The 18,415-nt window shown below is 42.8% G+C and overlaps 2 protein-coding genes across 2 annotated transcripts; one reads left to right on the top strand and one right to left on the bottom strand.

The window, feature by feature from the left end:
• Positions 1-710: 710 nt before the first annotated feature.
• Positions 711-2,879, bottom strand: inip (ints3 and nabp interacting protein). The gene is made up of 4 exons (XM_080510338.1): positions 2,734-2,879; positions 1,686-1,782; positions 1,399-1,486; positions 711-1,304 (listed from the first exon to the last, which is right to left on the bottom strand). The coding sequence occupies exons 1-4, from the start codon at positions 2,756-2,758 to the stop codon at positions 1,206-1,208; spliced, it is 309 nt and encodes a 102-aa protein (XP_080366464.1). The 5' UTR covers positions 2,759-2,879; the 3' UTR covers positions 711-1,205.
• A 1,507-nt stretch (positions 2,880-4,386) lies between these two features.
• Positions 4,387-17,635, top strand: snx30 (sorting nexin family member 30). Its single transcript, XM_080509780.1, has 9 exons — positions 4,387-4,638; positions 8,394-8,630; positions 9,469-9,579; positions 9,669-9,827; positions 9,988-10,177; positions 11,000-11,199; positions 11,927-12,016; positions 12,220-12,372; positions 13,154-17,635. Exons 1-9 carry the CDS (start codon positions 4,504-4,506, stop codon positions 13,229-13,231), a joined length of 1,353 nt encoding a protein of 450 aa, XP_080365906.1. The 5' UTR covers positions 4,387-4,503; the 3' UTR covers positions 13,232-17,635.
• Positions 17,636-18,415: the final 780 nt, after the last annotated feature.

Below are 18,415 nucleotides of genomic sequence, written 5' to 3'. Positions count from 1 at the left end.
ATAATATACACACGTTTGCATTTTATAGTTAGCTCCATCAAGGCCAACAATTCTAAAGTACCTTTGAAATTATAATATTGAGAAAACACTAAGTGTTGCAGTCATGACAAGTGAAGACAATGATAGTAACAGATTGATTAAATTATATTAAGTGTGATTATAGTGATCATGCTGTAGTAGTGAACATTTAAACTATGCAGAGTATATTCTCCACTGACAAGGAAAAAGCAACTCAATTGTTCAGCATCCAGTTTTCCAAAGTAATCCAAACTACATTCCGCAACATAAATGAATCAAAAGTAAGAAGAGTTCCCAACATGTATTGTGACCTCTGTTTATTTGGCGTCTTTCATCTCTGGTCCTCTGGGTACAGATTGAAAACATAAACTGCCAAAATCACCCGTTCATGGTTTAAAACTGGTTTAAATCCAAGTTTTGGTGAGTGTGGCCTTGGAGTCGATCCAAATCTATTGAGGATAGAACACACACACACACACACACACACACACACACACACACACACACACACACACACACACACACACACACACACACACACACACACACACACACACACACACACACACACACACACACACTCTGAACGGCTTTCAAGTTCATCACAGGAACTTTAGGTAATCATTTCTAATGTTCCTGAACAATATCCTTGAGTGAGATAGTGTTTTCTAACCTAATATTTGGCATTCTTGGTAATCTCTTTGCCGCTCTCTGCAGGTTTCTGTCATGTACAGCTCGGTGTACACCACCTCTGACAATCAACCTTGTGCTTTTGGCTCATGGTCGCGGCACAATCTGGACACGCCTCCCACTGACTCTAATAACAATGCCTGTAAAACGATTCCCACAAAGTTTTTTTGGAAGGGAAGTTTTAACAACTACAGCCAGTTGAATGTTAACATTTAATGAGCATAATTAAGCAAATACAAATCTGTGTCTCATTGATTGCGATGTGTTTGGTGCCACAAGATCTACCCGACAAAAACAATTCACGGGAACACAATGATCTGGAGTCGCCTTCAAACTTTACGAAAAAAAACAAACAACCTTTGTCAGACTGATTTTCCCCTCGTTCGAATAGAAAATGTAAACCAGTCATGATTGTTCTCCCCTGAGATTGTTTGCAACGACGGTCCGAAACAGACACCGACTCGGGGTGGAGGGGTGCAGAGGCCAGAGGTTAGAGGTCATGACTCGGGCTCCAGACGAGGGAGGACGGGGAGGATGAGGTTTCCGAACGACGAGTCCTGAGTGATGAAGAAGCCTGACGAATGTGCGTGTGCATGCTGCAAGAGAAGAGACAGGTAGTCGGACATGTTTCCATTGCCTTCACCTCAATAAATCAGATCAGAAGTTGTACGTTGACGTCGCGTGTCTCACCTGCAGGGCGGCTTTCTGCTGGGCAGCAATGTGCTGCTGCTCCGCGTTGTCTCGGAACTCCTTCATGCTGGGTCTGGACAGCGAGATGCTTCAAGGAGGGCGGGAGGAAGACGGACACGTTTATATTAGAACATGACTGGAAAGTCCACTGACCACCTTCTTCTGCGTTTCCATCACTGCTCAACTATGCTATTTAATAATTTCAAACCCAAGACTTGGAACAGCAACACTGCAGGTTTATCTTCCAGAGAGAACGGGAGTATATATCACTCTGTTGGTACGCTCACCTCGCTCCGGGAGTATTCAGGGTGTGATTCTGCATCAGCCGTCTCCTCTCCTTCTCCAGCTCAGCGAGGATCGCCACTCGGGTCTTGTTTGGGAAAGCTATGAGGGAAAAGGCAAACACAAAGTCTGACAGGCTGAAGAAGTGTGGATCACGTCTAAAGAATGAATTATTCTCGATTGTCTAATTCATGTTCTGACCAACATTGCGTCAAGAACACAAAATGTCTCTATTATTACTGAAACAGTTCAGAGAAGTGCATTTCTGAAAACAAATAAGCTGTGCAGTTGAAAAGTTACAAACGCAGCTTTAGTAGCTGACATCTTTGAGTGATGCATTCAGGTGCATCACGTAAACCCGCCCCCGACATGTTAACGAACTGTGAGTATCATGTTGAACATTTCTCCATTGTTAAAGGGAAGTATGACAGTTGAGTGGAAGCGAAAGAGCAAAAACATAGCAGTTTGTCATAATTCCATAAATTCTCATTACCCGAACTGGGTTGCATCTTTCCCACTCTATAGCACAGCTAATTAATCATCTCTACAGAGATTTATATTCACTTACTATTGTTGCATTTGGAAGAAAATTGAAGAAGTAACCAATTAAATTATCAAGTGAGTAAAATTACCCCCCCGTCTTTATTTTATTGTTTAAGATGTCATTTTTGTTCAATCATAATGTAGATACAAGTCTCCAATCTGAATCTGCTTCTCTATTATTACTTTTTTCAATCTGCACATTTCTCTGTGATTCTGTTCCATCAAGACGTGATTTATTTATTTTTTGGTGACTTTTCTTTATTTGGATTCAGTTACAGTTGAAAAACTAATTTCGTAACAAATTAGAATGTGATGATATTTCTAATTAAAATATTTAAATATATAATTTAAATATTGTGTTTTTCAGGACAGGAAGTTGTGACGTCAGATATCCCTTAAAGGGGCCGCGAGGCTGGAAGAGCCCGAGGCTCCACACTCTGTAACTACCGCCCTGTGCGCAGGGGCGGACTGAAAAAGACAAAGAACTTGGTCAGAAATGTAAATAAATACCTTGTCCTGGAGGGTTTGTAGACATGTCAGTGAAGGCAGCAGGAGGCAGCTCCAAGAACCGAACAATTAAGCCGATTTATAGTGGTTTTTTTTTGGTTTGTTTCCACCACAAGAAAGATGTCGCAAGATAACTTGACGATTTTGGTTTTTTTTGACAGTGATCTGCTCGATGTCGGGCCTCGTGTGAGGTTTACCAGAACAAACGACAGACTGGCTGCAGTGAGACAGCTTTGAACCAGCAGCAGAAAGTTTATAGAGATGATTAAACTCTGGTTGGGAGCATGTGTTGTCGTCGCTTTCTGCTTACTCAGAGCAGGTACCGGTTTTGACACGCGGATGTGGGGTGACCGCGAGACGTCTCACTCCGCTCGTATTTACGATTCTCAAAGCAATTTCAGCAAACCCCAGAGACAATAGAGTCAACAACCATGTAGAATCCAATGCAATGTGGAAACGACAACATATTTACTGCTTTTATTTTATTTATTTTTTAATTTATAATGACCTGGGCGCTACAACCTATTTTTCCAAGTCACATTTGCATACAAATTGATTACAGCATAAAAAAAAAACAAAATCCCTCAAAACAATTTTAGTTGGCTACAGGTAACTTGAGTTAAAAAGACCAAACTAGGAAATTCTCATCGAGAAAGTGGGAAGATTCAAAGGGTTCATTGTGATATATATTTTTCCTTCACAGTTGCAACAAATCGACATGTTCACTGGTGTCCAAATAAATGTTACTATAGGAACTGTACTTCATCATCTTTTCAATTCACATGCAATAATCCGCTTTTTTTGTATGTCTTTATTTAATTGTGACAACAGCAATAAAGTTGTCATGTTGCCTGTTTCATTGAGCTGGGAAATGGGACTTTTCCAATTGGTTGTTCTCATCTATGTGAATTCATTAAAACCCACATGTCACTTTTTACTTCAAAAAATTAGCCAGGAACCGGTTTTTTTCAATTGTCTGAAAGGTATTTCACAAAAAAGATCTTCAATTGGTCTCAAAGCTCTTTGTCCAGGAGAAGTTATTGATACACAGACTTCTAAAGTCATCACAAAGTATGATTGTTTCATGTAAACCTCTTTGGATTGCTCTATGAAAAGAGCCATTCTCAGGATGTTGAACTTTTAATGTTTAAATGTCATTTTAATTTCATATTGGTACCTCTGCGATTACAGTAATCCGTTAAATGAGTGGTTGGTATCTTTGACCCCTTGAGTTGGGCAATAGCGGTCACAGAAGGGCTCAAAGCATTGTCTTGCTTCGAGAAAACCGAAATGATGGGAACCACTGAACTAAACCACTAAATCAGATTTTATAGCTCGATGAGTTATATGGCCATAAAATCTTTCAGATTTCAAATTCCGAATCAGAAAATGGGGTGATTTTTGTAATACAATAGGCCAAAATGTCAAAAAATTCTGGCTGCTCGTGAAATTACACCGATTCCTGAGAGACGGGGTATATTTTTGTTGTATGTTTTGTTGTTGATTGGTTTTCAGGAAGGAGTTGACAGGCCTGTTCAATAGACGATCTTTACAGGCGCTCGCTTGGTGTGTTTACATCCGGGGTGTTTCGGGTTCACCTCCGCAGCTGCGCGGTGGCGGTCAGCTGACAGCGGCGACCATCCAGCGGGTGTAACGGCTCCGCAGCAGCAGAACCCGCACGGAGGAGAGAAAAGCCTCCCGCACGGCCCCCGGAGAACCGGACTGCCGCCCGGCCACGTCTCCCCTCGTCCCCCTCCCCCCTCCCTCGCAGGGATGAGTGCCGGCGCTCCGAGAGGCCTGGCCAGCTCGGGGCAGAAGCCCATCACGGAGATCCTCCACCCGCTGTCCGCCGCCGAGGAGGCGCTCTCCCCGGGGCCAGATGTCACCGGAACTGTCGGAGGGGACAAGGTGAGGAGGAGCCCCCCCCCCCCACCCCGAAAACCCACGTTGCTGTTCAACCAGCCTGGACCTGTGGTCACTGAGCTGTTCACGAGCCCCGGCGCGTGCGAGCCGTGTTGTTCAAGTAAACAGCAGTCACGAAGTTTAACAGGCAAAACACTGCGATCTCGGCTGCGTTTACGTGTTTCCACTCCCGAGTTCAGGATCCGGGGCTTCGCGGGTTGGTGGGGATGCAGGTATACATCTCCAAATCAGAAATCTCACCACTTTAACTCGTGTACAGTTGCACCAAAAAGAGCAACGAGCTGAGAAGAAGAAAAAAAAGATGCAAATGATCAGACTGATGGGAGGGGGTGGATGATGTTTACATCCATCAAGTCCGATTGTCTGTGCACCACTTCGGGGTTAGAAATCACGTCCATATCGTCCTGATGGACCCGAGCGGCTGCGTAAACAAAGATTCTCTGTGCAAACAGCTGTTATAGTCCTCCCTGCTGCTGTTTGTCATACAACACTGCCGCTGCAGTTAATTATTGCCAACAGGAGATGCAGTGATACACAACAAGGGGGGCTTCTGCAACAGCTTCACTTCTTGTACTTGATTGTTTTGGGCTGAGGTGACCTCTCACTATTGTCTTTCTGGGAACAGATCGCAATAGAAGTCGGTGGGAATCAATTCACACCTTGACTTGGTCATTAATTCACAAGTCTTTAAAGTGGTTGCTGTGCGCCTCTTGGGTTGGGCGCTTGAAATCACTCCGTCTGCTCTGAGGTTGTCCCACACATGTCGAAGAAAGCCATTTTCCATCCATCTTCTACGCGGCTTCATCTCGTGTCGGGTCATGGAAATAATGGAAAAAGGCAATTAAGAATCTTAATAGATTAGAAAATACATTAAAACAAAGTGATTAAGGTTACGAAATAAGATGCGGTTAAGAAAAGCATAAAAAGGAAAATCAATAAGACATAGTCTTCACTAAGCAGAAGGTAAGACCGTAAGTACAATCTATTGTTAAATGGAAAGTTTGAGCAGATAATAGTGCTTTAAGGTCTGGTTGTAAAAGAAGTGAGTCTATCAGGAAGATTTGTTCCACGGGTGAGGAGGTAGGAACTAAAAGCTGCTTCACTGTGTTTCTTCTGTCTCTGGGAACACTTGGTGCACCCCTCCCTGAGGACCTCAGCGGTTTGGGAGGGTTCATATTCTGCAAGTAAATCTAAGATGTGTTTCGGCCCGAAAACCAATCAAAGCTTCACGGACAAGAAGTCAGATTTTCCAAGTTAATCCTTTGACACACAGGCAGCCAGTGCAGCGATTGAAGCGCAGGTGTAATGTGCTCCACCCTCTTTGTGTTGGTGAGGACTCAAGTGTGACAGATTTGTTATTGCGATCTGTAAACGCACCGTTAGAATATTCCGGCCTGCTGGAAATATGCACATGAACAAGTTTCCCTGGATGTTTTTCCATCAGAAATCCTTTCATTCAGATGGTAGTGAGCTGGTTTTGTTATAATTGTGACAAAAAAAGGTGGGGAAAAAACTGCATCTAGATAAGTTTTTGGTAATCGTCATAAAAGTGGACTAATCATGAACGACTTGGTCAGTTTTTGGCAGGACTTTGAGACGGAGTTCGTAGCAACAGGTTTCATTAATAAGGTTTGAAACGACTCTGAGGCCGACGGATAGAAAATTGAAGTGTCCACAATATATATTTTATCCATTGTATTACATTATATTGTGACACATCGATGAGTAATTGTACTCGAGTGCCTTGCATTACTGGATTTTCATCTCAAAAATGTCATAATTCCTGGCAAGTTTTGTGAAAATAGCAATTTTTAACACGTATATGCTGCACCAGGTTTATATTTAAAGGTTATTATGGCACTGTTTTACCAGTCCCGCCCTCTTGAGATGAAATGGGTCTGTTTGTGGCCCCCCGCCGATCTAAAATGTGTGTTTGACACTCCTGCTCTTAAGTGTCGGCCGAGTTGGCGCCTGGTTGTTCATTCCCAGCAATGCGATGATGCAACTGGGGTTCAGTTATGTGGAGTGTGACTCCAGGGGCAGGTTTGGCACCACAGTGTGAAACTGCGCCGGGTGTTTGTGATAAGAGTGACAAACTGAAGAGTGACCCAGTTGGAAAAGTTGTTCAGGGTGATATCCTTTAAAAAAAGAAAAAAAAAAACCAAACAAACAAGTGAGCAGGATTGAACATTAGCTTCTGTTCTGTTGAACCTTCTGCTGTCTCAGGAGAAAAAGTAGTTCCTCCTTTCCTGGAACTGGTTGCAAAGTGCTGTCGGTGTTCCTGACTTGTTGGGTGGATTTGACCCACTTCATACTTCAGTCATCGCTCACGTTGAACATTTTATCTCCAGTCGTCTCCGGCGTTATTTAAACAAATCTTTTCAACACCGAGTTGGGTTTTTCTTTTTTTTCTTTTTCTTTGTCCGGTGTCCAAAAGCCATCCCGAGTGCATAAGTATTTACTGCTCATTCTCTACCTCCAGTCAAGGTTGTTTTTAAAAAAAATATATATTTTTCTAACTTTTGCCAACATGTTTGATTTGATTGGTGGTTTGATGTGAAGTACACAAAGTTTTCACTGATGTAATCTGAAAACATCTTGGCCACAAAAGTCAGTGAGGCTGTAAACAACCGACACAAATATAAACTAATAAGTTTCACTGAGGAAAGTTAAATACTACTTGGTTTTAGAAGGTTTGAAAGATTTCTGATGATGGATTGTTCCGAGTAGTATTATGTCAGTAGTATTAATCTATTCTGCTAATCTTTTAGACAGAACGTTTTTTCCCCCTGCCAGGCATCTAACCAGAAAGCCATTACAAAATAAAAGTATAATCAAAGTCAAAATGCAAAGTCATATTCTGAGTTTTAAGAAAAGAATTCCAACGTGGATAAAACCCACCAAAAAAGGTTTTCTCCACAGGGTTGTGTGCTTCACGTCTTTAAGACAGGATGACGAATTCACTTAAATTAGCGATAGACGATATATCAGCCATCATATTAGAATCAATCAATTGGACTTAATTAAAAAACATTTATATCTGTATCCATCACACAATCAGTGTGACGTGTGTCTTCACGCATGCAACATGGATGTATGAGACATGAATATATTGTCAGGAAATATGTTTTTTTTGTACAATTTACATCTATGAAATATGTAAATCAAGCTGTTACACTCTCAAATAGATGGATAAAGATTGTTCAAATTCACTGCTTTTGTATATTTTCCAGTATCTTCCAAGGCTGATTATGAGAGATACTTTTTTTTTTTTTGTATGAAAGAAATCAGTATTGGTTGAACCAGCAATACGAATATCGGTCTCGGCCAAATATTTCCTATTGATGCATCTATAACTAAAAGTAGAGCCACTTCTTCACAATGGGGCGATTTGAGGTATTTGTGCCATTATATTAGAAACACTTGTCTTAAACTGTGTTTTTCACCCTAAAATGTGAAGCTTTTTATTGAAAAATGAGTTGAACTCGAGTGTTTTTTTGCCTACACATCTCTTGTTTAATTGAAATATGCAAATGCTTCATTACTCTCCACTCATGTGATCCGATGCTTCAGGAGGCGTAGGGTGCGCGACACGCGGCCTGAACAAGAGCTTCTTTGACAGAGATGGACGGCTCCGTCAGCAGCAGGGTGGACTCGTCTATCCGGCCCTTTGTTTACAACTTTCCCCGGCTTCCAGCGTCTGAATTTGAAAGTCATCCCGGTGTAATTGTGGCACACAGGAACCGGGCCTGACCAACGGCACGCCGGCGGAGACGTCCAGCCCCGCCTCCGCACCGCAGCTGCTCAGCAGGCTGCAGCTGGACGACGACGACGACGACAACGACGACGACCCGGATGTGGACGCCCGGGACCCCTACGTCTCCACGGAAACCAGGGACCTCTTTGTCACCGTCGACGACCCCAAGAAGCACGTCTCCACCATGGAGACCTACATCACCTACAGAGTCTCCACCAAGGTCTGCCGTTGGCTCGCGTCGCAGTATCACTCTGGGATATTGTTTTGAGTCCGGGTTGTTTTGTTGCACACCCTTTGTTCAGAGTGGAGTTGCACTAATGCAGTTTGGAGTACATGCGCTAATGGAGGACATGTGGGACGGCGGCGTTTTAACACCAGGTTGTCGGGAGACGGAGAGAATGTGCGTCATCCTGCACTCTCAGATTTGGTCGAAGAATTATGTTAAAGGGGTCGTATTATGCAGCTTTTTAACACTTTGGCATGGATTTTGATTGTCCAAAAACTTTGCATTCAAAGTTTATTGCCCCAAATCCAGATCTTTCTTGATTTTCCTCCATTTGAACGTTGGATCATGGGAGCTGCATTCAGAATCTGCTGTGTCTGTGTGAGCTGGACTGGCTCCGCCCACACATTGGGAAGAGGAGGAAGTATTTCCTCTCGTGGTGCCATGTGCCAGAGCAGAGTTGCATAATTGTGGGAGGGACAAAGGGAGGAGCCTACCTTGATTGCGATTGGTTAAACCCCTGATGACACTATTTAGAGTTTGAGTTCTGATTGGCTCGTTGAAGCAACGCGCTTTATGAAAGTTGAAGCAAGCCAGGGAGAGAGGTGAAAGACTTCATTGTGACCCCATTCCAGGAATGGGGTCACATATTTCTGTTGGAAAACCATTAGAAAAGGAATTTTGCATAATATGACCCATTTGAGAATTATGTTAAGATGCTGTGTTGCCACAAAGGGAGCCCCAGTGATCAATAAGCATATTAAGGATATGTACAGTACATGAGGGTTGTTCATATTCACTTTTAAATGTACTTTGTGGGTTTTTCTGTCTCTAGACGACCCGGATAGAGTTTGACCTTCCGGAGTACTGCGTACGGCGGCGGTACCAGGACTTTGACTGGCTGAGGATCAAGCTAGAAGACAGTCAGCCGACCCACCTCATCCCTGTAAGTTCAGCCGCGCTCCCTCGTTCCTTTCAAATGACGCCGTGACTGACGTTCTCTTCCCGCTTCTCCCCGTCGCCCCTCGTTCGCAGCCACTGCCAGAGAAGTTTGTGATGAAAGGCGTGGTCGACCGCTTCTCAGAGGAGTTCGTCGAGACCAGGATGAAGGCCCTGGACAAGTTCCTGAAGCGGGTCGCCGACCACCCCGTCCTCTCCTTCAACCCACATCTCAACGCTTTTCTTTCTGCAAAGGTCAGGCGGCGATCAAGGGGAGGGGACATGTAAAAGTGGATCTTTTTGGAGAAATGCCGTTGACTCAATACATTGATGGAACAGATCATGAGCTGCTGTGTCTTCAGGGGTAAATCAGTGGATACAGGAACGCTTTCACCTCCTCACCTCCATTCTGCAGGACCTGAACAAGCGCCAGGGCCTGGCCCTCCTGACCAAAGTGGGCGAGTCGGTGAAGCACGTGGCCGGCGGCTACAAGCTGCGGGCGCGGCCGCCCGAGTACTGCGCCATGGGGGAATATCTGGACACCTTCAGCCAGAAACTGGGAACAATAGACCGCATCGCTCAGCGGATCCTCAAAGAGCAGTCAGGTATCAAGATAACCTCCCGTTGGTGAATAGGCAAACTATTATTATAATTAAAGCTATTATTTTATAACTTCATTATTACTTTTCTGCCAGTTTTCCCTTTTTTTTTTAATTCCCTAAAAGCACGGGACTTTGCACGGGTGTCTGAGGGAGACGATGAAGTGAAATGTGATCTCACCGTTCAGATTCTTCTATATGTATTACGATTTTCTTCAGTTTATGAAATATCCCACCCTCCTGATGTTCCTCAATTTTTTTTTATTATAGTCAACAGATACACACCGAACTCCAAACTCCTTTGTTTCTCTGCATTTGTAAACTCATCCACTGGAAGTGTCGCAGCCTTCGGTAGAAGTCCTCGTCCTCAACGGACCTTCGCTGTTGCAGCTCCTTCTATGTGCACCATTGTGCTGCCGGTTGCAGCTTCGCATGTGACCGCAGCCCATATGGAATTATCAGCACTGTGCACCGTGGAGCCTGCTTTGTTCGGACAAACAATCCATAGACATTTGGCTGATGACTGCAGGATTAACCCATGCACGTCAAAGCCAGTCTGCAAATACCTGCCATCAAGTGTGAACGCTCCTCGTCACCGTCTGCTTGGCCCCGCCCACAGTCTCCATGTCATCGAGATAAGGTGGAAATTCAAGGAGGTTCATGTAATGAACAGCTACGAGCTGACAGGTTATCGCCACTTAGAACCTTGGCCACCACAGAAAGTTCACAACGTTCACCTCCCTGGTCTCGTAGAGTATTAAAAAGTCTGGAAAAGTTTAGTTTGATCACTGAGAATTAACCCCCCCCCCCAATTGTTACTGTTACTAGAGTACCTGACGGAACTGCGCGAGTACGGCACCGTCTATTCCAGCTGGGCGGGGTCAGAGGAGGAGCTGCAGCGCCCTCTGGAGGCCGTGGCCGGCAGCGTGACGACGTGCTGTGGCTCGCTGGACGACCTCAGTGAGAACATGAGCCAGGACATTCTGCCCGTACTGAGAGAGTACGTCCTCTACATAGAGTCCATGAAGGTAAGGCGGCAGCGGCGCCGTTAAATCTCACGCTGCAACTTTTCCATTCAGCAACTGTCGCCATCCCGTAGATTATAGGTCGGTACAGAATAAAATACAAGGAGAATCAATATTGTAAGATTGGCTTCGCTTTATTTAAGGTCAAACACTCGTTGGCTCTAAATGCTGAGGGAAAAACATTTTTTTTTTGGTAATAGTGTGGAAATAATCCGTGGAGTTGGAGTAGCAAGAATGAGGTTGAAGTACAATGTCGCGTATGTTCGACTGTAAAGAAAAAGTCGAAATTTCCGACACAAAATGTGTAAATATTGCGTTGGAAAACATTCTCAATATTGACAAAAAGACAAACTGCCAAACAATCCAGGCTGAGAAAAAGTTGGCAGGCTTGTTTTTTTTTTCCTGCTTTGCATGCAGGTGGAGATGCGAATACATTTAATATTTAAACGTCCCACGAGGACACGTCTTCTGCTTCCAGAGATGTTTATTCAGTCAAATGAATGATGAAGCCATTAGCGAGCCACTCACCCTCTAAAAATACTCGTTTCCTATCCTCCACTCTGCCTTTAACCCCTGAGTAGAGGAAGTGCCCGCTGAGATTCTGCTGGTGTCGCATCCTGATCTCGCCAAACCTCCTGATTCAGCATGTTTCTTGGTGTTGACATTAAGAGTACTATAAAACACAAAGTGTCACTGTGCAAATTGTCAAATTGGTGATGTTTGGTCCTAGAACGTTCTGAGGAAACGAGACCAAAGTCAAGCGGAGTACGAGGGCCGTCTCGAAGCAGCCGTGTTGCGCAAACAAGAGGACCGAACGCCTGTAAGCCTCTTTTACTTCCTCCGCATGAGACTGACAATCATGGGTGAAAGTCTCGGTTGCTTCTCACTACGACCCCCCCCCCCCCTCCCCCCCTACTCCCGCCACCGTCCTCACCCTCCGTCACTCTAGTCCCGCAAGGCGTAGCTGTGCAATTCTGTCCCCCAGAGGCTCCCGTAGCTGTAGTCTCGTCTGTGTCGCTGCAGATCCCGGCAGAGGTGGAGAAGTGTCAGGACAAGGTGGAGTGCTTCAACGCCGACCTGAAGGCGGACTGGGAGCGCTGGCAGAGCAACAAGAGACAAGATTTCAAGCAGCTTCTCACCGGCATGGCCGACAAAAACATCAGCCACTACGAAAAGGTAGACGGACTCCCTTTTAAATTCGGCACAAAACGTCGGGAGGACGTCTCAAGGAAGGTCTAAAGTGATGATAATGTTCCAATATCAGGAGTAAAGTTGGGAAAGAAGCGACGATTAGATGAGAATTAGGGGAGTTTTTGTGAAAACGTATTTAAGTGCATCTAATTTCAAATAAACAACAAAATATGAAGGATTAAAGTATATCAAGAAGTCTGTAAGATAATGTAAATCTTTATGTTGCATGGAGCCGGGATGAGTTCATGAAAAAAAAAAAAAAAAGCATGAATGAAGCCAACAGGAGTTGAAGAAATGTAAAATACAACAGCAAACAGTTGACGTTGAAGAATCAGAATTGGTAGTAACTTCTTTACGTCTGGAAATATATGGCTGCTTTCTTATTGCGATCATCAATTCTGAGCGGTGAACGGTGGGATTAGCTTAGCTTAGCTCTGACCCCATTGGTCAGTCCCATGTGATGACTCACATGGGACTGACCAATGGGGGGAAACTCGCAGCTTTTGGAAGGTGATTGTTTGGTTGCAGTTTGAAAACTCCCTGTGAATAACCTGAGCAAACTCAACTTTAAAACACACAAAAAAAAACATTGTACCTTCTACAATTTCTAATCTAAACCGACTTCAGATGAATAATTCATCTCACAAGCCAAACAAAATGAGCAAAGTCAGAAGCACGTTGTCCGACTCGTCACGACGTTGACCGATTTCCCGGTTTCCTCCCGTTCACCTTTTCCTTTCTGTCCCCACTCTCCATCCGTCACCAGTGCCAGGCAGGGTGGGAGTCCCTCATAACTCTGCTCCAGGACAAACAGACTGAGGACACAACGAGCGAGACGAACTGAAACATCCCCCCCCCCGCCTCAACCTTCCCAACCCTCTCGCTCTTCAGCGCGCTCTCTCATGCCAAGGAGAAGGAAAACTAAAAGACCGACTGGGCCGCGGGTTTCGACAGCTCCAGGGACTCGGCCAGCAGTGAGGTAATGAACGGTGCATTCAAGGACGTCCGGGAAGGAGGAAAGTCCTATGACGTACAAGCTCCTTGGGTTTTTTTTTTTTTTTTTTCTTCTCAAGTGTTGTTCCTATTAACTTTTTCTACTCCATATTTCCAATTAACGGTCGGTTGCCAATGCTGCTTGTGTTTATTTAAACGTGGTCTTCGACAGGTGCGTCCCCCGTCTCCCATTTTCACATTGAGCCAAATGTGAAGGATTGAAAAGAAGAAGGAAAAAAAAAGATGATATTACTTTTACAGGCAGATTTTGTTCTCGTATTGAAGTTCCAAGCATCTCAAGTTAGTGAAGTTTTCACAGCATCCTCAATGACATTTTTTTCTTTTCTTTTTTCTTCCCCTTGTTGTTGGGTTGTTGGAAGACTCAGAAAATGTTCAGACTAAAGCTCTCTGCTGAAACAGGACTCGTGGTTTCATTTTTCATCTTTCATCGCCGTAAACAGCCGGGGGGGCGCTAAAACTTAAAAGACCATGAACTGCGTTTTTCACCTCATTGAGGCCGCCGTTCCTGTTTCTCCTGTCGCGGCCGTCGCCGCGGAGGGCGAACGATCAGTTCGATCTGTGTCGGATTAAAAACCAGGAAGTGCATTTACAAGCAGGAGGCAGCGCCGCATCCCACAATGACGACACCGGCCCGTGTCTGAGCTGAATGCTGCTGCTTCATCAGGGAGGGCAGATTGTGCAAAGGTGGAGATGTCTCCAGTCCTCTTGAGGGAGCACTTTGCAGTGGCTCCACCTTGTGGATGACCTGCGAAATAGTTTCCTCTCAGAGTTCCGCTCCCTTCATTCATTTTCACTGCAGTTAATTTCACCTCTCACCTTTCAAGCCACAGCTTTCATTGGAAGTGGTGTGATCCTGCCAGTGCAAGAGGCTGACTAATCCCTGTAGGTACTCTGTTTATTCTCTCTTTAAAGGGACACTGTGTAATGGTTTTCGAATGCAAATGTTCAGAAATGAGCGACAGAATTGGAGGAAAACGAAAGTTTTTGACATCGCTTAACTGGCGCTAATTGCATGCGTGTCCATCCGCTGCATGCGAAAAGGTGGAGTTGACTTGCAACCAGTTTGTCTGTCTGACAAAAAAAAAAAAAGAAAGAAAGAGAAGGAACAAGATTAAAATATTTAAGATTGAAGCTGTCACAACCAATGGGTTTAAAAAAAAAAAACAGACAAAAGTCTGGATACTACAGCGACTCGCCACACAAAACACAAGCATCTTGTGCAACATGCAAATGGCACTGAACAGGATGTCATGTTTTTTGCAGTGCTCTGCTTTTGCGACATCTGTATCTTAAGAAAAGATCTTAAGAAAAGATCTTAATCTGCGGCGGGAATTGGCTGCAGTAGCAGATTTATATCCCAGGGTGGTTTTGTTTTAACCCAGTAAAACCTCGGGGGACACACGGGCAAGTCATTCATCTTCAACTAGAAACTGTGTGTGACGCTTTCACAATAAAACTGTGGGTCCTTGAGAAAGACCTGTGGTACAAATCACAAGGCTACAAGTGGTTGGGTCTGTTACCAACCTTTGTCGGTCATTTTCTCATATTCTGTTGTTTCAGTAAAACCATAAAGATGTCTAATATTATATCATAAGGGAGTTTTTTTTTTTCTGTAAAATGTTTTTCGCTTACATCATTATTGTGTTAAATCGATGCTCGATTTCTGAGTCTCCCATCCTGCAACATAAATGTTTTCCAAAAACAAAAACAAAAAACTGCTTCTCATGACCATTGTGCATCCTGATCTGCTTCGTCTAATACATTGTTTTCCTTTGAGCTTTAAAGGCATGATGCAGCTACATTTATTAACATCACTAATCAACAAGGTGACACATGAAGAAGATATTGCATTGGCATTTCGCCATTTAGAATCTGGAATGAGAAGAGCTGTGGTTCAGTCTTGAGGCAGCGGTTGTTCCATTCTACAGATGCACTAATGCTCAGAAGGGAAAATGTTCTTTGTATAGTGAAATAGCAGACATGGAGGAAGACGTGATCAGAAATCGTTGAGCGTCTGTGTGACTGTTTTTATACATCCTTATAAGATTTACTTTCCTCCATTTAAGGACTCATTTATTCCCATAATATTTAACCTTTTTTTGTTCTATCCAGCCATAGCTGACAGTACTTGGCATGCGTATTTCTAATAACTGTAACCCCGAGACTGTTTATGATGTGTAGAAAATCCCAAAGCAGGAAGTAGAGAAAAAGAACTTTGTGTCCATATGTCATATATTGAAAGCTGAAGTGAAAACGAGTCCTCATTGCTCATTGGGTTGTTTATGAATATAGTTGTAAAATCTAAATAAATCACCTCAATCCCGCAGTAAAAGAGCGAAAATCAAGTTGGGAATAGTAAACTTGGCAGGTCCTCGGTTTGGATAATGCAGGCCACAGTTTGTTACTCGGAGCGAAACAATGGCTGACATTACTTCTCACCGCTGCACTTCCTGTGTCTGACAGGAGATCAGTTCAACAACGTTACCTCTTGACTTCCTCCACAGTCAAAACAAGTCACTGTTTACCTTCGCTGTCTTAACGACTGCCTGCTTCTCTGAACTGAGGATGTGCCGCCGTCCCGATTAGAAATGTTTTGAGTTTTCCCCTTAGGTTTTGCTAAAAAGAACATAAGCTGAGTTGTGCGTCTCAAAAACTAGAAGTAAGAGATTAACTTGAAAGGTGCGTGAATATAAAATCCCAATGTTGACCATTCCAAAAGGTGCATTAGATAAAGTATTACAGGTGGACTCGCGTTAAAATAGGAATCTGGAAAAATAAACAAAACCGTTCAAATTTTACTGATTTGCTGTAAAACGAGAGCAGCAAAATAGAAACTCCTCAGTCTGGCTTGTTAAGAAAAAAATCAATAAAAGGGAAAACATTTTTGGATCTTTTGATATATTCCAAAACTGAAATCTTGTATTTTCATGACTTATGATGAACTTAAGATGCAACAGAAACTTTAAGAAAAATAGATATGTCAGTTCGTCTACTGAATTTTGAATATATGAAAATGTGCATTGTTTACATTGTTTTCGCATTTTTAATAGTCGGGAACAATGTCATACAAGATGGAAATCAACAGCAAAGTGTTGTTTATAGAAAATTATCAGATTCACCAAGTAAGACTGCATGGGCTCAATGACTTTATTCCCACATTTTCTGATGCTTATGTTTGTGTGCATTTTAGCCTCACGACTCGAAATAATAAAGAAAAGGGAATGTAGCAAATATGATACAAATGTAAGAACATATATATAATCTGGTAAGAGAAAACCTCCCTTTTTTGTTTACATGGTCAGATTGGTACTTGTTTGTTTACAGCCGAGCACTGTGAAATATTTCTCATTTATTTAAAAAAAAAAAAAAGAATCATTCATTGGTGCATCTGTAGATGTCAGCTTGGTGAAGATGAAGTAGACAGCATTGGGATAATTCAGGCTGAAACTGAAATGTATATAACTCTTAACGGTGAGTCTATTTTTGTACACAACAAACATCCCGATTGTTGTTGAAGGGGGTATTCACAGGTTGTAAGGGATTAGAGATGTGCGTTGACCAAACGGTGTGAGCAGTCCAGAATGTTAATTTGCATTTCTAATACCCATCAGAAATTTGATCGTAGTACTTTGTAGAATGAGCCGAGTGTACTCTTTGATAACAGCCATTGTAAAAACTCCATCCTATACTGTGTGCCTGCTGACTTACTTTGCACTATATATGTAGCCCCGAGCAGACGTATCTGTGGAGGATAAAACTAAATCAACATGGTTTTATTTCCGCTGCCTAAAACTAACAATACAGTGGGGAGTTCAGAACATTCACATATATACGTAAAGGGGTTGTGTGCAGAATTTTATTTTGTGAACTGTTTCCAAGCCAAATGGTCCCATCTTTTCCTCCCGTCTTCCCTGCGTAGATTCACACATGAAACAATTTTTTTTTTTTTTTTTACAGATGTAAGGACGAACTCGGCAAAAAATAAGCTTAAAACTCAGACGACCTCTGAATGTGTGAATCTGGCACCAGTCCTTCTTTTACATGTTTTTTTTTTTGTTTTGTTTATTTTGTCGTAACATCTGGGTTCCTCTCCGGTGTGTACTGTTTACGTTTAGATTCTTGATTGTACATTTGGATGTTAATAACATTTTGTTGTAATTATGAAGAAGCCTGTATATTGATGTTGTTTTGATGCAATTTATCTTTACCACAAATGATTTTTTTTTCAGATATATTGGACCAATAATAAAGAAAACAAATACATTTCATAATTTTTATGCTTCAGTTTTTTTTTTTTTTTTTCTTTAACATGTCAGGGTGTGAGGGATATTATAAGCATTTTGGAATCAAACCCATAACAGATCATATTGACTCAAACCGTAAAATTCAACAACCACATGAAGGCAACCGGACGAAGAAATGAGGTGAAGCAGATTTTAGTTCTTGTGGAACAAACTTCTTTACAGTAATCCTTCATGTGTATATGCTGTATTGTTTGTCAGTTTTTTTACCACAATCCCACTACAGAATTTATGGTACATAACATCAGTCTGGTTGTGCGAAACACTTCATTTGATATAAGGACCTAAGTCAGCATGTAGTTTTGGTCACAGCGAGCTGAAGGTGGAGTTCTGATACAGGCAGTTATCAATAAAGATGAGCTCATTTGACCTTTTCAGGTTGAGGATGGATTTAAAATGAACTCCCAGAATTCCTCCCAGTTTTCAGAGGACAAGTTATTCAAGCAGTAGTAGATGTAAAACCTTGCATCTTTCAAGAAGACATGCAGGATAACATCCCATCATAGGCATTAAAGTACTCCACGACATGGTTTCACAAGTAAAGGCCTTAAAGATGACAGGAAAATGTGCTGGTTTCTCCATGACTCATTGTCCTTCAACAATGCGAGAATATTTGAGATAAAAAGTGACAAATCATGACTGATCACCTGAGAAAGACTGAAAAGGAGTTTCAGCGTTATTTTTTTTTTTAATTTATGTTGTATTTTCATACA

The sequence above is a fragment of the Blennius ocellaris genome (genome assembly GCF_963422515.1).
Source record: "Blennius ocellaris genome assembly, chromosome: 15".
NCBI lineage: Eukaryota > Metazoa > Chordata > Actinopteri > Blenniiformes > Blenniidae > Blennius > Blennius ocellaris.
The sequence above is the reverse complement of the archived record's forward strand: the minus strand, read 5'-3'. Positions and strand labels throughout refer to the sequence as shown.

Excerpts from the sequence above, each read along its gene's own strand:
- snx30 (XM_080509780.1), top strand. The coding sequence starts at position 4,504 with ATGAGTGCCGGCGCTCCGAGAGGCCTGGCCAGCTCGGGGCAGAAGCCC. Across the intron at positions 9,580-9,668 it reads AGCCGACCCACCTCATCCCT|CCACTGCCAGAGAAGTTTGT; the intron begins GTAAGTTCAGCC and ends CCTCGTTCGCAG. Across the intron at positions 9,828-9,987 it reads ACGCTTTTCTTTCTGCAAAG|GACCTGAACAAGCGCCAGGG; the intron begins GTCAGGCGGCGA and ends TCCATTCTGCAG.
- inip (XM_080510338.1), bottom strand. The coding sequence starts at position 2,758 with ATGTCTACAAACCCTCCAGGACAAG. Across the intron at positions 1,487-1,685 it reads CTGAATACTCCCGGAGCGAG|CATCTCGCTGTCCAGACCCA; the intron begins GTGAGCGTACCA and ends CCCTCCTTGAAG. Across the intron at positions 1,305-1,398 it reads AGCAGAAAGCCGCCCTGCAG|CATGCACACGCACATTCGTC; the intron begins GTGAGACACGCG and ends CTTCTCTTGCAG.